The following is a 16097-nucleotide window of genomic DNA, read 5'->3' as shown; positions in this document are numbered from 1 at the left end:
CGCAAGATATCGGCGTATGTTGCCAATAGAATCTGGAAGAAGGCCGACTTGCCCTGGAGAATTCTTCATCCAGTGTTCGAACTCTCTCTGAAATCTGCATAGGGTTCAACTGATATCACTCTCAGACCGAGCCGGCTTCGTCGTTTTTGTTTTTTTTTTTTTTTTTTTTTCGTTCGGCCTCACTTTAGACTGGACGAGAGAAACTACATTAAGACGAATTCAAGGTAGAGATGTGGTGTAGTTATCGGATGGGGCCATCATCGACAGATCTTTGCTCTTATCTTTGAACGAGTTGATGGACTGACTCGCTAAACGATGAAAGCTTGCTTGACTGAAAGCAAAAGCAGATAACGCTATTAATTTTATGACTTCAGGAACAGACGACTCGAGGAAGCTCAGAAGCAGGCACATAAATAAACACTACCATGCCTCGGTTGAAGCGGAAATGAAGAAACAATGCTTTCGATCACAGTTTCTTTGTGATAGCGGTTCTCCTTTGTAGGTTGCTCAAAGAAAGAATAAACCACCAATGGAGAGCGCTTCAATAGGGTCCAAAGCAAGAGATAGAGTCACAGTAGTTGCAGCAGGGGTTTTGTGATTCGCTGATGTGGACAAAGGACATACACATAAGATCTTGGTGGACGGTATCTACTATGTATACATTCCCTTTTGGATATGTGTAACCATAGGGTTAGGGTTCTGCATGGTAACCCTAACTCATCCTTACGATAGCTCCTCCGTCCGTAACGTAAATATCTTCGCTAGTTAATGCAAGGACCTGTGGTCTTAATGCCTTTATATTTATTGGTTACCGACCATCCTCGGCAGCATCTCACATACCCGGCAGAAATACTGATCAAGTGACGTACAGGACCCTTTTAGAACAACTATAAGGGCAATACAAAAAAGTTCTATTGGCTGAGACCAGAACTATCGACACAAAAATAAATAGTTTGTGCCTGAATTTGGGTTAGTGAGAGACGAAGAGCTTTCCCCGCATTAATTTCCTGTATTACAGATCGTTCTTAGCCCATATCGGAGCGATTATTTATGGATAATTTACCTAGTAGTATACACAAAGAGAATATTGAGGGGGAAAAAAGTAATCTCGCCGATCTATTGCAAGGAAAAAGAAACTATATTTGTGTCTGTTTGTCCATATATTATTGCGTACTTGGGCTATTCCGCAGGTTCCCTCGTTTGATCTTCCTCGACCCGCCCAGTGAGATCTCCTTACGACTTCTTTCACTACATCAAGGCAATTTTCCTTTTTCGACATCCTTCATTAATTGAGTAGCAAACATGGTGGTCAAATCTGAACATACAATTGACATCCCTCAACAGAGCTTCCCTACCCTCCTTTTCGGCTCTCCAGAAGACGTCCTCCCTAATGACAAGCCATATTTCCTCGACCATGTCAAACCAGAAACGCACTATCTTACTCGCCACACCTTTCGACTATGGAGCCAATGCTTCGCAGCTGGTCTGCAAAAAGCTGGTCTCAACAAAGGCGACAGGGTTGTCGTATTCAGTACAAATAATCTTTTCTATCCCGTTGTGTTTATGGGCGTGATAATGGCTGGTGGCATATTCAGCGGCTGTAACGCAAGTTATACAACGCAGGAATTGGCGCATCAGATCAAAGATGCAGATCCAAAATATGTGCTGAGTCAAGGCGGTGATGCGATGAAGACATGCCTGGAGGCAGCGAAGAGAGTAGGGAAAGGCCATGAAAAGCGAACATTTATGTTTGACAGTCGATACTTTGCACTTGGGCAACCTTTAAAGGTGCAGCAGGAGGACCAAGACTTTGGCCGCCCTCATTGGAGCTCATTGATTGTATCTGAAGCAGAAGGTGGAGGTTTTGCATGGGATCAATTGATGGGTCCCAACGAAGCTCAAGATACGGTAATGGCATTGAACTACTCCTCAGGCACGACAGGTCTTAGCAAAGGCGTCGAAATAACTCACGGCAATTATGTCGCCAACATCCTGCAATACAACAACTCCATGTGCCAAGATATGGAATACGAATTGAAATATCGAAGTCAAGAACAATGGCTCTGTTTTCTTCCATTATACCATGCCATGGCGCAAATGATATTCCTGGGCGTGTCTCAATACCGTCGCACACCGGTGTATATCATGGAAAAGTTCGATTTTCTGACTGTTTTGAAGAATGTTGAAAAGTATCGGATTTCGCACTTGCAGCTCGTCCCGCCTGTTGTGGTCATGCTGGCTAAGAGTTCGGAGGTGAAGAAGTTCGATCTTAGCTCTGTGCGAAGCGTCGGATCTGGAGCTGCGCCGTTGAGCAGGGAGGTATCTGAGGAAGTTGAGAAGTTGTGGCCAAAGGGGGTAATTAATATCCATCAAGGATGGGGGATGACCGAGTATGTCACCATTTCACTTCACTAGTTGTTAGAACGGTACTAACAAGGAATAGAGCAACATGCTCAGTACTCGGCTGGGACGCAGGTAAAATCAGCACCAGCAACAGTGTAGGCTGGCCTACTGCAAACTCGGAAGCAAAAATCATGTCCCTACCCGATGAACATTCCGCCGGGCCTACCGCGTCAGAGGCCAAAGAAGTAGGACCGAATGAAGCCGGCGAACTCTGGGTGCGAGGCCCTCAGATTATGAAGGGATACTGGAAAAACCCCAAAGCAACTGCCGAAATATTGACACCAGACAGATGGCTACGTACGGGCGACATTGGTTATTACGACAACGAGAACAAGTTCTTTATCAGTGGACGGTTGAAAGAACTCATCAAAGTAAAAGGTATGCAGGTGGCGCCTGCAGAATTAGACGGGGTCTGTCTCGAGTCTGAAGGCGTCGCCGACGCAGCTGTCGTGGGCGTTACAATTAATGGACAAGAACATCCTCGTGCATATATTGTGCTGAAGGATGGTGTTGAAGCTTCAAAGTCGACGGCGGAGCGGATCACTACAGAAGTAAATTCGAAGCTGTCGCAGCATAAGAGGATTACTGGCGGTCTGGTGTTTGTAAGCGTATTACCAAAGAATCCTAGTGGGAAGATATTGAGACGGTTCTTGAGAGAGCGAGCTCAAAAGGAGGTACAGAGGGAACAAGGAAAGATCAGGGCGTCGCTTTAGTTTGAAAGGTTGCGAGGATGGGTGTATGTTCAGTATTTGGTTCTGGTATCCTACATGTCCCTGGAAAGTCAAGCTCTGTTCTAGGTACATTATGAGAATATAATTACATAAAGACCAGAAATCCCTCCCATACAATACAGTGTTAACGAGTGGTAGAATGCGAAGCAATGCCAAAGTTAAGAAACGAGAATGCATGGCATAAGGATGGTAGTTCACCATAAGCGATCGAGCATGGTAACGTAGCGATACAAAAGAAGAGGCCTCGAGGAAAGCATGACTATCAACGACAACCAGTAAGAAATTACTTCTGTTCCACGACAGCAGTAGGAGCAACCTCGTTCAGAGTCTCGTCCGAGAATTTCAGATCTTCTTCAACGTCTGTATGATCCTTGATCCTGAAAAAGACTACAGGTGATGCAATCACGAGGGATCCGGCGAGGATGCCCCAGCAAGCTGCGAATTCGCGCATGAAAGATGTCTCCAGTGCATCCATACTGAAAGCAGTCAGTATATTTATTTGACACAGATAAAGATATAAGACTTACCGCCAAGTAATGGCCTGGCCGACAGATTGGATACCTTTGTAGAATCCAGCAAAGTTGGCGAGTTTCCGACTGTTATTGCTCAGGGAGCCCATGAACCTATAGATCGGTAAGCACTATTCCCTTGTCCATTATTATGGAGCATCTTACCAATACGTGCATGTCTGGAAAGAAGCATCATAAAACCCATAGAACATGTACAAAAACATGGGTCCAACATAACCCGGCGAACTCCAGTCCATATCAGGCTTGACTGTCTGACGGTCATACTGCCTCTGGAAGGCATAACCTCCTCCCCAAATACCCATTGTGAGCGCAAACAAAAGGCCTAGGTTCAGCTTTGCTCGCATAGTCCGCGACAAAAACTTGAGGTCAAGTAATTTCCCAAACACGAAAGCGCCAATCATTTGGCTGAGCCAGTACAGCAGACTGTTCAGTGATCGAGTACGGATATTGAAGTAAGAGCCGTTCATCGCGTTGAATTGATATGCTGTAAACCAATTACTGGCCATGAACATGGGGAAAAGCAAGATGATATAGTAGTCGTAGCGGAGGGTTTCGAATAGACCCATTATCTCGGTCTTCCATGTGGGTTGCTTGATGACGATGACTCTTGACCCGTCTTTGCGTTTGATATATTTCGAGTCTGATAGGCCCCAAGCAAGGATGAAGCCGATTGCCATGAGGATCATGAATGCGATGTACGTTCCGTCATTAACTTCACCGGCTGTTGAGTGTATATTTTGGCCGAGGGGGACCTTATTTGTCAGTAACAGGTTGCAATCTGTAAGTACGTGAACATACCAAGCTTCCTATAACTCCCCCTAGATTGAATATAATCCAAAAGGTAGCAATAAACGAACCCTTTTGACTCTCAAGCGGATAACTCATCATAACAGCCCCCTGAGCACACCACAACAATCCCGCACAAACACCCAACAACGCACCCGCAAACACCAAAAACCCAACATTCTGGTTATGATTATACGACAACAACGAAGCGACGTATAAAAAATACCCGAATCCGCCAAAGGAAAGCGTTAACTTCAACCCGATTTTGTTCGCAATCGATCCCGCGAAAAACCCCACCACTGAAAAGGTACTGTACAAAGCGGTGTTTGCATTATTCACGTCGCGGAAATTGACTTGCCCACCTCCTCCAAGGCCATTGACGGCATTGTACATTCCTGGACAGAGGAAGCAGACGAACGAGACCATTAGTAATTGAGTTTCGGGAGAGGCATACCACGGAAGTGTCCATGGTCCGAGTTTGAGGGGTTTGTACATCCACGGTTTGCCTTGTACTGAGGGCACGACTTGTTCGCCGGTCGGTTGATGTGCTTGCGCTTGCATTTCTCCTGATGCTAGATGTTGGGATGGTTCTTTAGTGGTAGTGTTGTCATTTTCGTGTATAGGCTTGGAGAACTCTTTCTCATCCTCGGCGGTCATTATGACTGATTTACCAGTTTGGCAATTGTTGAAGATGGAGGCTTGTATAAAAGCTTTTCGACGTTCCTGTGGTCGAAAATAGTCTTAACTTATGTTCAGGATGATCGGCCGTAATGAATATTGACATGTAAGAGAAACGAAACAGTGAGACTCAAGATAAGCATCCGCCGAAGACAGGTGGTGCACACAGTGTACAAAAGTAAATGAACTGCAGCGGACCAAGACAAAAAAACATGCAAGTAGAGTCAGTCACGAGCTACAACATTTCAATCGATCCGAACAATCTGACTAAAAGCACGCCGGATTAGTTAGGAGCTTACGAAGTATGAACAAGGATCAAAAAGCAAGATACACTGATACAAGAAAGGCGGATTCTGATTCGTGCATTCTGCAATTTTGCCAAGTTCGACGCACGAAACAAATCATAGAGAAACCTATTCGATATGTATGACGAGGTGGGTTTAGTGGTAAGACAAGACAACAATAGTATCTATCGCCTTGGATAAAAGTAGGCGGGAGACTGAAAGCGGGCTTGCAGATCTTTCGATAGTTTTTTACGGAGATTATTTCAGACCGTCGAGTGTTCCACGGGCGAATCAATAATGGAGTCGAATTTATTTGCAGCATGCGATCAAGCAGCAGGCTGGCTGCATTTCAGCCGAAGCGGCTGCAATGAGACCTGACTCGTGATTCGATCGGTTCTGCGCATTCTTGATGTCTCAGGAATGCGAGACATGTCTAGAATTTATCACAAGAGACAACAACACATATTGCCCGGGTGCAATTAGAGATTTTCCTAGGCTGAACCATACTGAATACTAGTGGCAGATCATGAATTTTGGCTGGGCTGGAATGAATGGCCAGAAATGGAGATAGAGCAAAATTACCGCATGCGGCAATCATGCACGCAAACAGCTAGTCTGTCCGAAAGTGGGTTAGCGTAGCCCTTTGGATAGTGTATCCCTTAGGGCTGTCAACAGTGTGTTTCAATGTCAACGATTACCCTTGTGATGTGACATTCTATTCGTTAAATCTGATTGATAAGTTGATTTAATGGATCGCAGTGGAGCAGATTTACACTTAACGTTGACCCAGTACTCTGGTTCAGCCAATATCCTAGAACATTGAGCATTACTCCGATATATCGGGCCCGGTATTCTAGCTACTGCTCTGTTCGCTTCATCTATTCAAACATCTAAATAATGTCTCTCAAAGCAAGAGATTTGGAAATATATAGGAGGAAAAGTAGTCATTTTTCGTAATGAAGGTAGAACTGATTCACGTCCCGCCTCGGCCAGTATCAGTCATTGAAGCGTTACATGGGATGAAATCATAAAGATACGGTTGCATTCTACCCCGCCGTTGTCAATATCACATAGCACTTTTATTATGGAGTCGTGGTACATCTACATGATGTATTTTGATGTATTTTCATGATGGGACGAATAGTGATCTTAATAATAAACAATATTGTAAGTACATGAACGTGATGTTCAAATACTCAACAAGATAAATGATTGTACGAGGTGAGGGATGTCTATGTAAATTACCTTCGTATTACCGATACCAGCGACGTCTGTATCGGTTTTACCGATACAAGCATCCCACTACCACACTCCGCAAATAAGTATGACCTCTCATTCGATTCACTGTCCGAATCAAAAACGGCGATGAACACCTACTATGTAGTTGCAAAACCAACCCGGCTTGCCGAAAGCATCCCTTACGGCGTATCCGGCGTAGACAACTAGACTCCGACATTCCGACCACGATACGGTCACGCCACGCCTCGTGGCAAAGATCTTTACGTATCAATACATACGACATCGTAAATACCTAGTGGTTACCGATTATCATGGAAATCGTACCGTAGTATTGGCAAATGTCGTCGTAGCAGACAGTACCGTTTTTGAATTGAGGGCGCAACGATAACAATACAAAGAGTAAGATAATTGAATCATCCAACCACAATCCGGAGTCTTTCCATGTCCCATCGTGCCGAGGAGCCATTTGTTTCTTGTTACGTACCTTCGGAGTGTGCCTGGCCTGGTCCACAAGCGTTCATATCTATACTTATCGGCCGGTGCCCGCTATTTTCTTCTTTTATTCTTTTCTCTTTTCTATTCAGTCATAGCTGGATCAATATACTACAAGTCAATATACACAACTGTCATCCTTGTTATACAGGTATACTCAAGAAGCAGATTCAAGTGACATCATGCCCACCCGCCAGCCAACATCGCCTCCGTGCATCACCAAATTCACAAACTGCCGCATTCTCAAAGCCAACCAGCTCATCGAACAAGACCTCTGGATCGATTCCCTAACCGGCAAAGTCCTCAAGGACCAAGAAGCCTTTTATGAACTCCATCTCTCACCGGATCAAGTCATCGACCTAAATGGTCGCATTCTCGCACCGGGTTTTATCGATGTACAACTCAACGGTGCCCAGGGGTTTGATTACTCTGTTCCTCAGGCCACGAAGGAAGAATACGATGCGGGATTTATTGCTTCGAATCGCGGCTTGATCAAGACTGGTGTGACTTCTTTCCTACCGACGACTGTGAGTACAACGGCGGAGAATTATAAAAAGGTTCTTCCTTCTCTTGCGCCGACGGGGAGACGTAGACCGGAAGATGGTGCGGAATCTTTGGGGGCACATGTCGAGGGTCCATTTATCAGTCCATCGCGAAATGGGATTCATAAGCCTGAGGTTCTATTAGCTTCAACAGAAGGGTTTCAGGATATTATCAATTGCTACGGACGTGAAAACATCCCCGAGGTGATTACGCATGATGAGAATGGCACTATTGACGAAGGCGTCGCGACGCCAACACCAGCAACGCCAATTGCCAAATCCCTTCACAAGAGCATTCACGCAAACGGTCTGACCAATGGTCACACCCAACACGGTTCCGCAAGACCAGCAATTAAAATGATCACCGCCGCCCCCGAAGTAGGCACCATGATTAAAAACATCCCCGACCTCACATCCCGTGGCATAATCTACTCCATCGGCCATTCAGACGCAACCTACGAACAAGCCATGAGCGCCGTGGGCCAGGGCGCAAAAATGATAACCCATCTATTCAACGCCATGCGTCCCTTTTATCATCGCAATCCCGGCGTATTTGGTCTCTTGGGACAGAGCGATTTACCAAAACCCTACTTTGGGGTTATTGCCGACGGGATCCATTTACATCCTACCTCTATCAAGATTGCGTACAATGCGCATAGCGAGGGACTCATTCTCGTGACTGACGCGATGCGTCTGTGTGGTTTACCGGATGGAGTCTACGACTGGACGAACGGTGATCGAATCATTAAAAAGGGCGTAAGACTCACGCTCGAAGGATCCGATAAAATCGCCGGAAGTTCTGCGACTTTGATTGAATGCGTGAATAATTTCCGACGATGGACATCGGCGACTACAGCCGAGGCGTTGAGTGCCGTTACTCTCACCCCGGCCAAGATGTTGGGCATGGAGAAGGTCAAGGGGACGTTGGACCATGGCGCGGATGCCGATTTGGTGGTCTTGGGGGAGACGATTGATTCGTATAGCGGACCTACTTTGACGGTGGATCAGGTGTGGAAGTTTGGGATTAAGGTGTTCGATTCGGAGGAGAGTTTGTAGTTTTTTTTTTCTCTTCTTTTCGGGGGTGTGTGGGATTTGGATGCTCAACGGTAAGGCGTGGTGGATATTCTTGTAAATATTAAGGACGGTTATGATGTGTTGTTCTATTTCGTATTGTTTGATTATTTGCATAGCATGCTCGATTCGAGTAGATGGAAGCCATAGATTATACTGCTTTTATTTTCATGTTTATGTCATTGTATATTTCAACGTAACATAGACCACTCATAATCAAGAATGCTCTATAGGGTATCAAAGTAGTGCGTACAAGGCTACCATTGCTCTCCACCTCTATTCATCTCCACAAATATACTTCTAAGTTTTTTGAGATTACAGCCTAGGCTGGTTCCTCTTCCAACCCGCATCTTCAGCAATGAGCTCAGCTGCTCGCTCTCCAATACCCAACACAGTAAGCATAGGGTTAATAGTAGGCATGTGCGGAAAGACGCCGGCATCCGCAATACGGATCTTCTTGAGCCCGCGGACTCGCAATTGTGGATCAACCACGGCGAGTGGATCACATTCAATGTCGCCCATCTTGGTTGTTCCAGCCGGGTGATACACTGTGTGTGCTACGCGACGGCCGTACTCAGATAGTGCTTCGTCTGTGACGACGCCAGGTCCAGGAGCGACTTCGCGCTTGATCCAATCCTTGAAGGGTGCCTGTTTAGCGACTTCACGAGCGGCCTTGAAGCCAGCAACAATGGTTGCGGAGTCGTAACCTTCTGGGTCGGTGAAATAACGGAAATCCAAAGCGGGTTTGACGTTGGGGTCTGAAGAGGTCAAGTAGAGACGACCGCGAGAACGTGGGCGGGGAATGTTTGGTGTCATGCAGAAAGCGTCTACAGGCTCATCATACCCAAGACGCGTGGTGTTCAGACAGAAGGGAATCTGGTAGCAATGCATCATCAGATCAGCCGCAGTTCCGTCGTTACCGGCGGCATTTGGTGGCTCTCGGCGCAAGAAGATTCCTGCATCAGAGTCCATGGTTGTCTGATTAGGTGGCACGGGTCGGTTGAGTTCCCAGATGATAATAGTTTCGGGATGATCAAGCAAGTTCTCGCCGACTCCGGGGATATCCTTCACAACCGGAATTCCAAGCGATGATAGCTGATCCTTAGGGCCAATTCCGGATAGCAACAACAGTCGTGGGGTATCAACCGCACCAGCACAGATGATAGTCTCAACCTTGGACTTTAGAGAATACTTCTGACCAGATTGGAGGGTCACATCAACGCCGGTGACCGTGTCACCGTCCACGTTGACCCGTGAAACCCACGCATTGGTCAAAATGGTGAGGTTTGGTCTCTTTTCCTCTCCACGGAGAATAGGGTGAATATAAGCCACGCTAGCACTGCTGCGTCTACCGTCGTCTGGATTGTACGACACAGAGAAAAAGCCAACTCCTTGCTCCAATTGACCCTTGGAACGAATCTCCTTATTGAAATCTTCGATAATCGGGATGTTCAATGCCCTCGAGCAGGATTGTACCCAATCCTTGCAAAGCTGATTACGGTGGCGCTCATGCACTGGTTGAACAGTGTTTCGCAAGTTATCGAGCACTCGAGTGAACATATCAAAGGACCAGCCTCTGCATCCGGATTCCTGCCAAAGACGCAAATCATACTCGAAAGGCCGGAAGGAGATCAGAGTGTTGTGAGAAGAGCAGCCGCCAAGGACCTTGGCTCGGGAATGTCTGATATGACTGTTTCCTGGGGTCTGTCAGTTTTTGTCAAGGTATATTTTCGGAGGAAGGGGGGCGCGGCCAGGTAATACCCATTGGTTGCTCAGTCGTTGGGTAGTCGTAGTCCAGCTCTCCGCCCAACAGGCTCAGCCATTCTTTTAGATTCAAGACTCGGTCGTCCATGTAATCACTGGGACCAGCCTCAATTAACAGAATGCGCTTGTTGGGAAGGTACTCGGCGAGGCGCGAGGCGATCACGCAACCAGCGGTACCTCCTCCAACGATGACATAGTCGTAGCTGTCCAGTTCACTGGGTGGCAGAAGGACTGTGATCGCCATGGTGGTTGTTCAATTGATAAGTATAAGAAGGAGATTGACTGTACAGGGTGTGGAAGGAATAACGAAAGAAAAAGAGACGAGCTGGAGATTTATTGCTCTAGGTTTTCTCGTCCTCAGGCAATCAATGTCATGTGGATCCAGGACATGTGGGGCTGCTCGTACAGCCACGAAGATATTTTTTAACTGTTTTTGTCTAGTTAAATTTCTGGACTAGAAAGATAGAGACTCGTAATCTCATAGACATGTTGTACTACTATAGTAGTATGTCGGGTGTATGTGTGTGCGTGTGTGTGGCTGCCGGATCCTGGCCGCCATGTTTTCCTACTGGCCCCGATAAGCCGATAACATTGCCCCAAGTTGCCAACCAGCTACGCCTTGCTGACTGACTGACTGACTGGAGAGAGTGTCATACTGAGTTAAGTACTGCAATGACTCTTCTTGGCCACATTCTCACTGCCGTCTAGCATCTAGCGTCTAGCATCTAGCGTCTAGCATCTAGTATATACTGTTGACTCTGAGCTGTGCTTCAGTGAAACAACCTAAGTGACGTCGGTGAGGATCCCCCACAATTGCCCAGCCGACTATGGAAAATTTTTGCGACTAGCTTAGTAAGTGCTTTAGAGACGGGGGGCACTTTGACCTGAATGCTCGATACAAGTACGTATCAATGTAGAGGATATGATACATATGGCACTGCATTCTGTATAAGAATGCCAGAACATATTATCATTACCAGCTCTGCTTCTATGCCCGAATCAAAGAAGATCCGCTCGATAAGAGAGGGACGCTAGTACCGGGAAGCCTTATCGGAAATGGCAATCGGGGTGGGAATTCCTAATCGGGGCAACCTGTATCAAGTAAATAATCAAGCGGTATATTTTCAATTGACACTGTCTGATCTTGAATAGTGATAGTACGTACGTAGTATTTGTCTTATAACTTAGTACGTCGAGTCTAGAAATGTTGAAGTGGTGGCACAGCCAATGACGCGCCGAGGTGCTAGTCGCCGCGGCCCCTCAGGAAGAAGCAATGAGGTAAAAAGTTCCAGCTCGTTGTACTTTCCTTCCTTTACTCTCACGACTTCTCGATTGATTTACTTCTCTCCAAGTGATCACTCACTATAGCAAACATGGCCACCTATTCCGCTCGCCAGCTCTACTACGACGGCAAGACTCAACGCGCCACCTCCAACAAGACCTTTGAAAGTATCGACCCTGCAACCGGCGCGCACATCGCCGACATCCACGAAGCTTCACGCGCCGACATTGACAAGGCCATTCAATCCGCTGAAAGGGCCTTTCCGTCCTGGGCCGCCACGCCCGCAATTCAGCGCGCGCGCATTCTGCAAAAAGCAGCTCAACTATTGCGCGCACGCAACGATGAAATAGCCGCGGCTGAAACACATGATACCGGGAAAGCATTCAGTGAGACTAGTGTAGTCGATGTCGCGACGGGCGCCGATGTGGTTGAATATTTTGCGAATTTGGTGGGTGGTGGTGGGCTGAATGGCGAGACCACTCAATTGAGGGAAGATGCTTGGGTCTATACTAAGAAAGCGCCTCTGGGTGTATGCGTGGGTATAGGAGCTTGGAATTATCCTATTCAGATGTGAGATTCTCCTTCCCAATAGACGGGTAGAAGGCTAATGCGATATAGAGCTCTATGGAAATCAGCACCCTGCCTCGCAGCCGGTAATACAATGGTCTACAAACCCAGCGAATTCACATCCCTCCACGGCGAGACCCTCGCCAAAATATACACCGAAGCCGGTCTCCCTGCTGGCGTCTTCAATGTGGTCCACGGTGCCGGTGACGTTGGCGCATATCTGACCGCTCATCCTTCAGTCGCCAAGGTATCGTTCACCGGACAGGTTTCCACAGGCAAAAGAGTAGCCGGAGCAGCAGCTGGACACATGAAATACGTCACAATGGAACTCGGCGGCAAATCACCACTCCTTATCCTACGAGACGCTGATCTCGAAAATGCCGTTGACGGTGTCATGATGGCCAATTTCTACAGCACGGGACAAGTCTGCACAAACGGAACGCGGGTCTTTGTCCCCAGAGATATGAAGGCAGCCTTTGAGAAACGTTTGGTAGAAAAAATGCAATTCGTTCGAGCGGGTCCTGTCATGGATCCCGCAACAAACTTTGGTCCGCTCGTATCACGAGTCCATCACCAAAAAGTCACAGATTATATCCGACACGGCATTGAGCAAGATAAAGCAAAACTCCTTTACGGCGGGCCCGGTCAACCCGCCAATTTACCGCGAGAGCTCCAAACAGGATTCTGGGTTCAGCCGACCATTTTCACCGACTGCACGGATTCAATGAAGATAGTCCGAGAAGAAATCTTCGGTCCCGTCCTTTCTATCCTTGCGTACGACACCGTCGAAGAAGCCGTTCAACGCGCCAATACTTCTGAACTAGGCCTTGCAGCGGGCGTGTTCACGTCCAATCTGAACCTTGCGCATCGTATCATCGACCAATTACAGGCTGGTATTACATGGGTGAATTCATGGGGGGAGTCACCCGCTGAAATGAGCGTGGGTGGATGGAAGCAGAGTGGTGTTGGCGTTGAGAATGGTAGAAGGGGGATAGAGGCTTGGGTACGGAATAAGAGTACCTTGGTGGATATGAGTAATGTTGTGGCTACTGCTTTTGCAAAGTTATAGTCCTGTCGTATAGAATGTACATCATTTGAATAGTGTGCCAAATATTAGTACATACAACCTAACTCCAGTAAACATTGTTTCAATCTAGCCAATTTAATAGACGGTAGACAAAAAGCAAACCCTAACCTGCTCGAGATGCGATCTTTCCAAAGAAAATAACAAATACTACATAGATGCTCATGAACACACTTTTAAACAGTAGTCATCCTCGACCCCATACGGTCAGGCGATAATTCCCCTTTGAGCGCAGCATCCAGCCCCGAAATACCGGAATCTAATATCCGTGACGACATACTATCTGGCGTCAATTCGCCGTCCTCGTCGGCGGAGCGGCGCATATCGGTGTTGATTTTGAGATCTTTGGGCACGAGGACACGTTGGTTTTCAGAAGGAACCGATGTGACAGCTGGTTTTACGGCCGCAGCTGTAGTTCCGGTGGTAATTAACGGGGCCGGGACGTAGGTTCTCGGACGATAGACAAGCGGCGGCCCTTGTGTACGCGCATCCGTACCAGACTGCTCGATAGACTCGAAATATTTCACCGTCTTCACTTTGAGTTCCATCGTAGCGTCCCGATCCGCGACGATAAGCGGGTGAGGGTGCAACTGTAGCGCAGATAGAGTCCACATGTGATTGACACCGCCTTCCAGACCGTGATGCAGCGCAAGCGCCTTGTGCGATCCCGTGCAAACAATAACGACTTCGCGTGCATCCATGATCGTCTGGATACCGACTGTCAATGCCTTTTTGGGCACTTTATTGACGTCGTTGTCGAAGAAGCGTGAATTGGCGACTATGGTGTCGTAGGCCAGGGTTTTCACGCGCGTGCGACTTGTAAGTGATGAGCCTGGTTCGTTGAAGGCGATGTGCCCATCTGGTCCGACGCCGCCGAGAAAGAGCTCTATACCGCCCATGCGCGCGATTTTGGCTTCGTAGGCGGTTGCTTCGGCGGCGAGGTCGGGCGCATTGCCGTTCAGGATGTTGATGTTGGCGGGGAGAATGTCGACATGGGAGAAAAAGTGTTTGTACATGAAGCTGTGGTATGATTCGGGGTGGTCGCGCGGGATGCCGACATATTCGTCCTGTTTCTATCAGACCATGATCGAGGCGTGTTTTTTTTTTTTTTTTTCTTTCTTTGCACTAACCATGTTGAATGTAACAACATTGCGAAACGAAACCTCGCCGGCCTTGTGCCTTTGCACGAGGATGCGATAGATGATCTCTGGACTACTACCGGTAGGAAGACCGAGGACAAACGGCTTCTCAGGCGTAGGGTTGAAGGCATTGATTCGGCCTGATCCAAGTTAGCTTGTATGCGCTTTTTCCCAATGATATAGACAATACATACTAACTATATATTCGGCAATGTACTCAGAGACGCCCTGAGGATCCTCACGGATGATAACCCTCCTATTGAACAGTCAGATAAGATTGGTTTGCACTCAACGCGGTTTATCCCTTACATTGTGCAGATTGAAGGCGAACTACGTCACCTCACCTAAGCTTCCGATAAGAAGATGCGGGATGCCGAACTGCAGGCTGTAGATGTTGTTTCGCAGATATGGTCAATCAAGTCTTGCGTATATATTTAGAAGATGGAATATCGACGAGAGAAAGAAACAGTAGATGAATAAGAAAAAAATAGACAGAAGTGAGTTACATGGACCCAACGCAGGTGATAAAGGATGGAACCATACTCTACGGGTAAGATACAGACTCAAATTGATTACGCCGATTAGAAACTTACGGAGTAGTAAAATTACACATCTATGTATATGCATAGAGCTGGCCAGTTACGTTCTCTGTATCAATCACACTTACCACTCATAGAATTCATTAGTTAGCACCGTAAATGTAATGGATGTCGCCAGCAACGTATCGGTACGTACTACATTTGCCCCGTCTCCGGCGGGATGGCGACAGCGACGGCGACGGTTGCCTTGAATCTGAAGATTGTAGTGTAACGGCTCCATCGTATGTCATGTTGCGCTTATAGCCCCGCCATTGACGAATAGATATTAAGCTTTGTATGTCAGATAACATATTCTTAACTACTTAGTGATAAGCAGGATATTCCTGTTCATCATACAACAGTTGTAAGCTATAGCAGAATTCATCCGATGATCTAGTCCAGTAACTATCTAAGAACTCGACCTGCGAAGACTTCTCTTTCATTTATAGCTGGTTTGCGCATAGCAATAATTCACCTTATCTTTTCTTTCCCGACATGGAATTGGTTGCATGCATACATATCTGAATATCTACATGTATTAGATCGTTACAATACGCATTCTATATTCAATATTTACATACCCGTACTGTATGTACCTGTAAGATTTGTCAGGTACTGACCATACTCCGTACAACACGCCGAACAGTCCGATCCGACCCATTATGGAGAGACAGACAAGACTCCGAAAGATATTTTTGAAATTATAAATTATATATGCCCTCAATCCCTCTTTTTTCATCCATGTTCGCTTCATCGTCGACAAGGAACTTCATATGCGATTGCGATTCATACATTACATGCCATATCAAAATGAAATGTCTAAGCGCATCCGGACATGCCAAGGCGTCCAAGGATGGTTGCATCCAGCCAGAGCAACGTGACATTTGCTGCAACGGTGGCATTCTCTTCTTTTGTATGGCAGTATGT

At 46.8% G+C, this 16097-nt stretch overlaps 6 protein-coding genes across 6 annotated transcripts, besides 2 other annotated features; 3 read left to right on the top strand and 3 right to left on the bottom strand.

Annotated features, from left to right (window-relative positions):
- Window positions 1-143: 143 nt before the first annotated feature.
- Window positions 144-170: a microsatellite.
- Window positions 171-1160: 990 nt separating this feature from the next.
- Window positions 1161-3116, top strand: TSTA_122160 (4-coumarate-CoA ligase, putative; the record flags this gene model as incomplete). Its single annotated transcript, XM_002482427.1, has 2 exons — window positions 1161-2390; window positions 2444-3116. The coding sequence occupies exons 1-2, from the start codon at window positions 1303-1305 to the stop codon at window positions 3114-3116; spliced, it is 1761 nt and encodes a 586-aa protein (XP_002482472.1). The 5' UTR covers window positions 1161-1302.
- An 11-nt stretch (window positions 3117-3127) lies between these two features.
- On the bottom strand, window positions 3128-5219 carry TSTA_122150 (DUF895 domain membrane protein). The gene is made up of 4 exons (XM_002482426.1): window positions 4463-5219; window positions 3809-4416; window positions 3662-3757; window positions 3128-3610 (listed from the first exon to the last, which is right to left on the bottom strand). The coding sequence occupies exons 1-4, from the start codon at window positions 5105-5107 to the stop codon at window positions 3418-3420; spliced, it is 1542 nt and encodes a 513-aa protein (XP_002482471.1). The 5' UTR covers window positions 5108-5219; the 3' UTR covers window positions 3128-3417.
- Window positions 5220-7092: 1873 nt separating this feature from the next.
- Window positions 7093-8741, top strand: TSTA_122140 (N-acetylglucosamine-6-phosphate deacetylase (NagA), putative; the record flags this gene model as incomplete). The annotated part of the gene is made up of 2 exons (XM_002482425.1): window positions 7093-7166; window positions 7295-8741. 2 exons carry the CDS (start codon window positions 7093-7095, stop codon window positions 8739-8741), a joined length of 1521 nt encoding a protein of 506 aa, XP_002482470.1.
- TSTA_122130 (choline oxidase (CodA), putative) lies at window positions 7233-10958 on the bottom strand. The gene is made up of 2 exons (XM_002482424.1): window positions 10518-10958; window positions 7233-10453 (listed from the first exon to the last, which is right to left on the bottom strand). The coding sequence occupies exons 1-2, from the start codon at window positions 10762-10764 to the stop codon at window positions 9072-9074; spliced, it is 1629 nt and encodes a 542-aa protein (XP_002482469.1). The 5' UTR covers window positions 10765-10958; the 3' UTR covers window positions 7233-9071.
- A 935-nt stretch (window positions 10959-11893) lies between these two features.
- TSTA_122120 (betaine aldehyde dehydrogenase (BadH), putative) lies at window positions 11894-13438 on the top strand (the record flags this gene model as incomplete). Its single annotated transcript, XM_002482423.1, has 2 exons — window positions 11894-12372; window positions 12421-13438. The coding sequence occupies 2 exons, from the start codon at window positions 11894-11896 to the stop codon at window positions 13436-13438; spliced, it is 1497 nt and encodes a 498-aa protein (XP_002482468.1).
- A 7-nt stretch (window positions 13439-13445) lies between these two features.
- On the bottom strand, window positions 13446-15133 carry TSTA_122110 (glucosamine-6-phosphate deaminase, putative; the record flags this gene model as incomplete). The annotated part of the gene is made up of 4 exons (XM_002482422.1): window positions 13446-14520; window positions 14584-14732; window positions 14787-14848; window positions 15099-15133. The coding sequence occupies 4 exons, from the start codon at window positions 15131-15133 to the stop codon at window positions 13630-13632; spliced, it is 1137 nt and encodes a 378-aa protein (XP_002482467.1). The 3' UTR covers window positions 13446-13629.
- Window positions 14551-14575: a microsatellite.
- Window positions 15134-16097: the final 964 nt, after the last annotated feature.

This window comes from Talaromyces stipitatus, genomic scaffold (assembly GCF_000003125.1).
Source record: "Talaromyces stipitatus ATCC 10500 scf_1105507295555 genomic scaffold, whole genome shotgun sequence".
Lineage (NCBI taxonomy): Eukaryota > Fungi > Ascomycota > Eurotiomycetes > Eurotiales > Trichocomaceae > Talaromyces > Talaromyces stipitatus.
The sequence above is the reverse complement of the archived record's forward strand: the minus strand, read 5'-3'. Positions and strand labels throughout refer to the sequence as shown.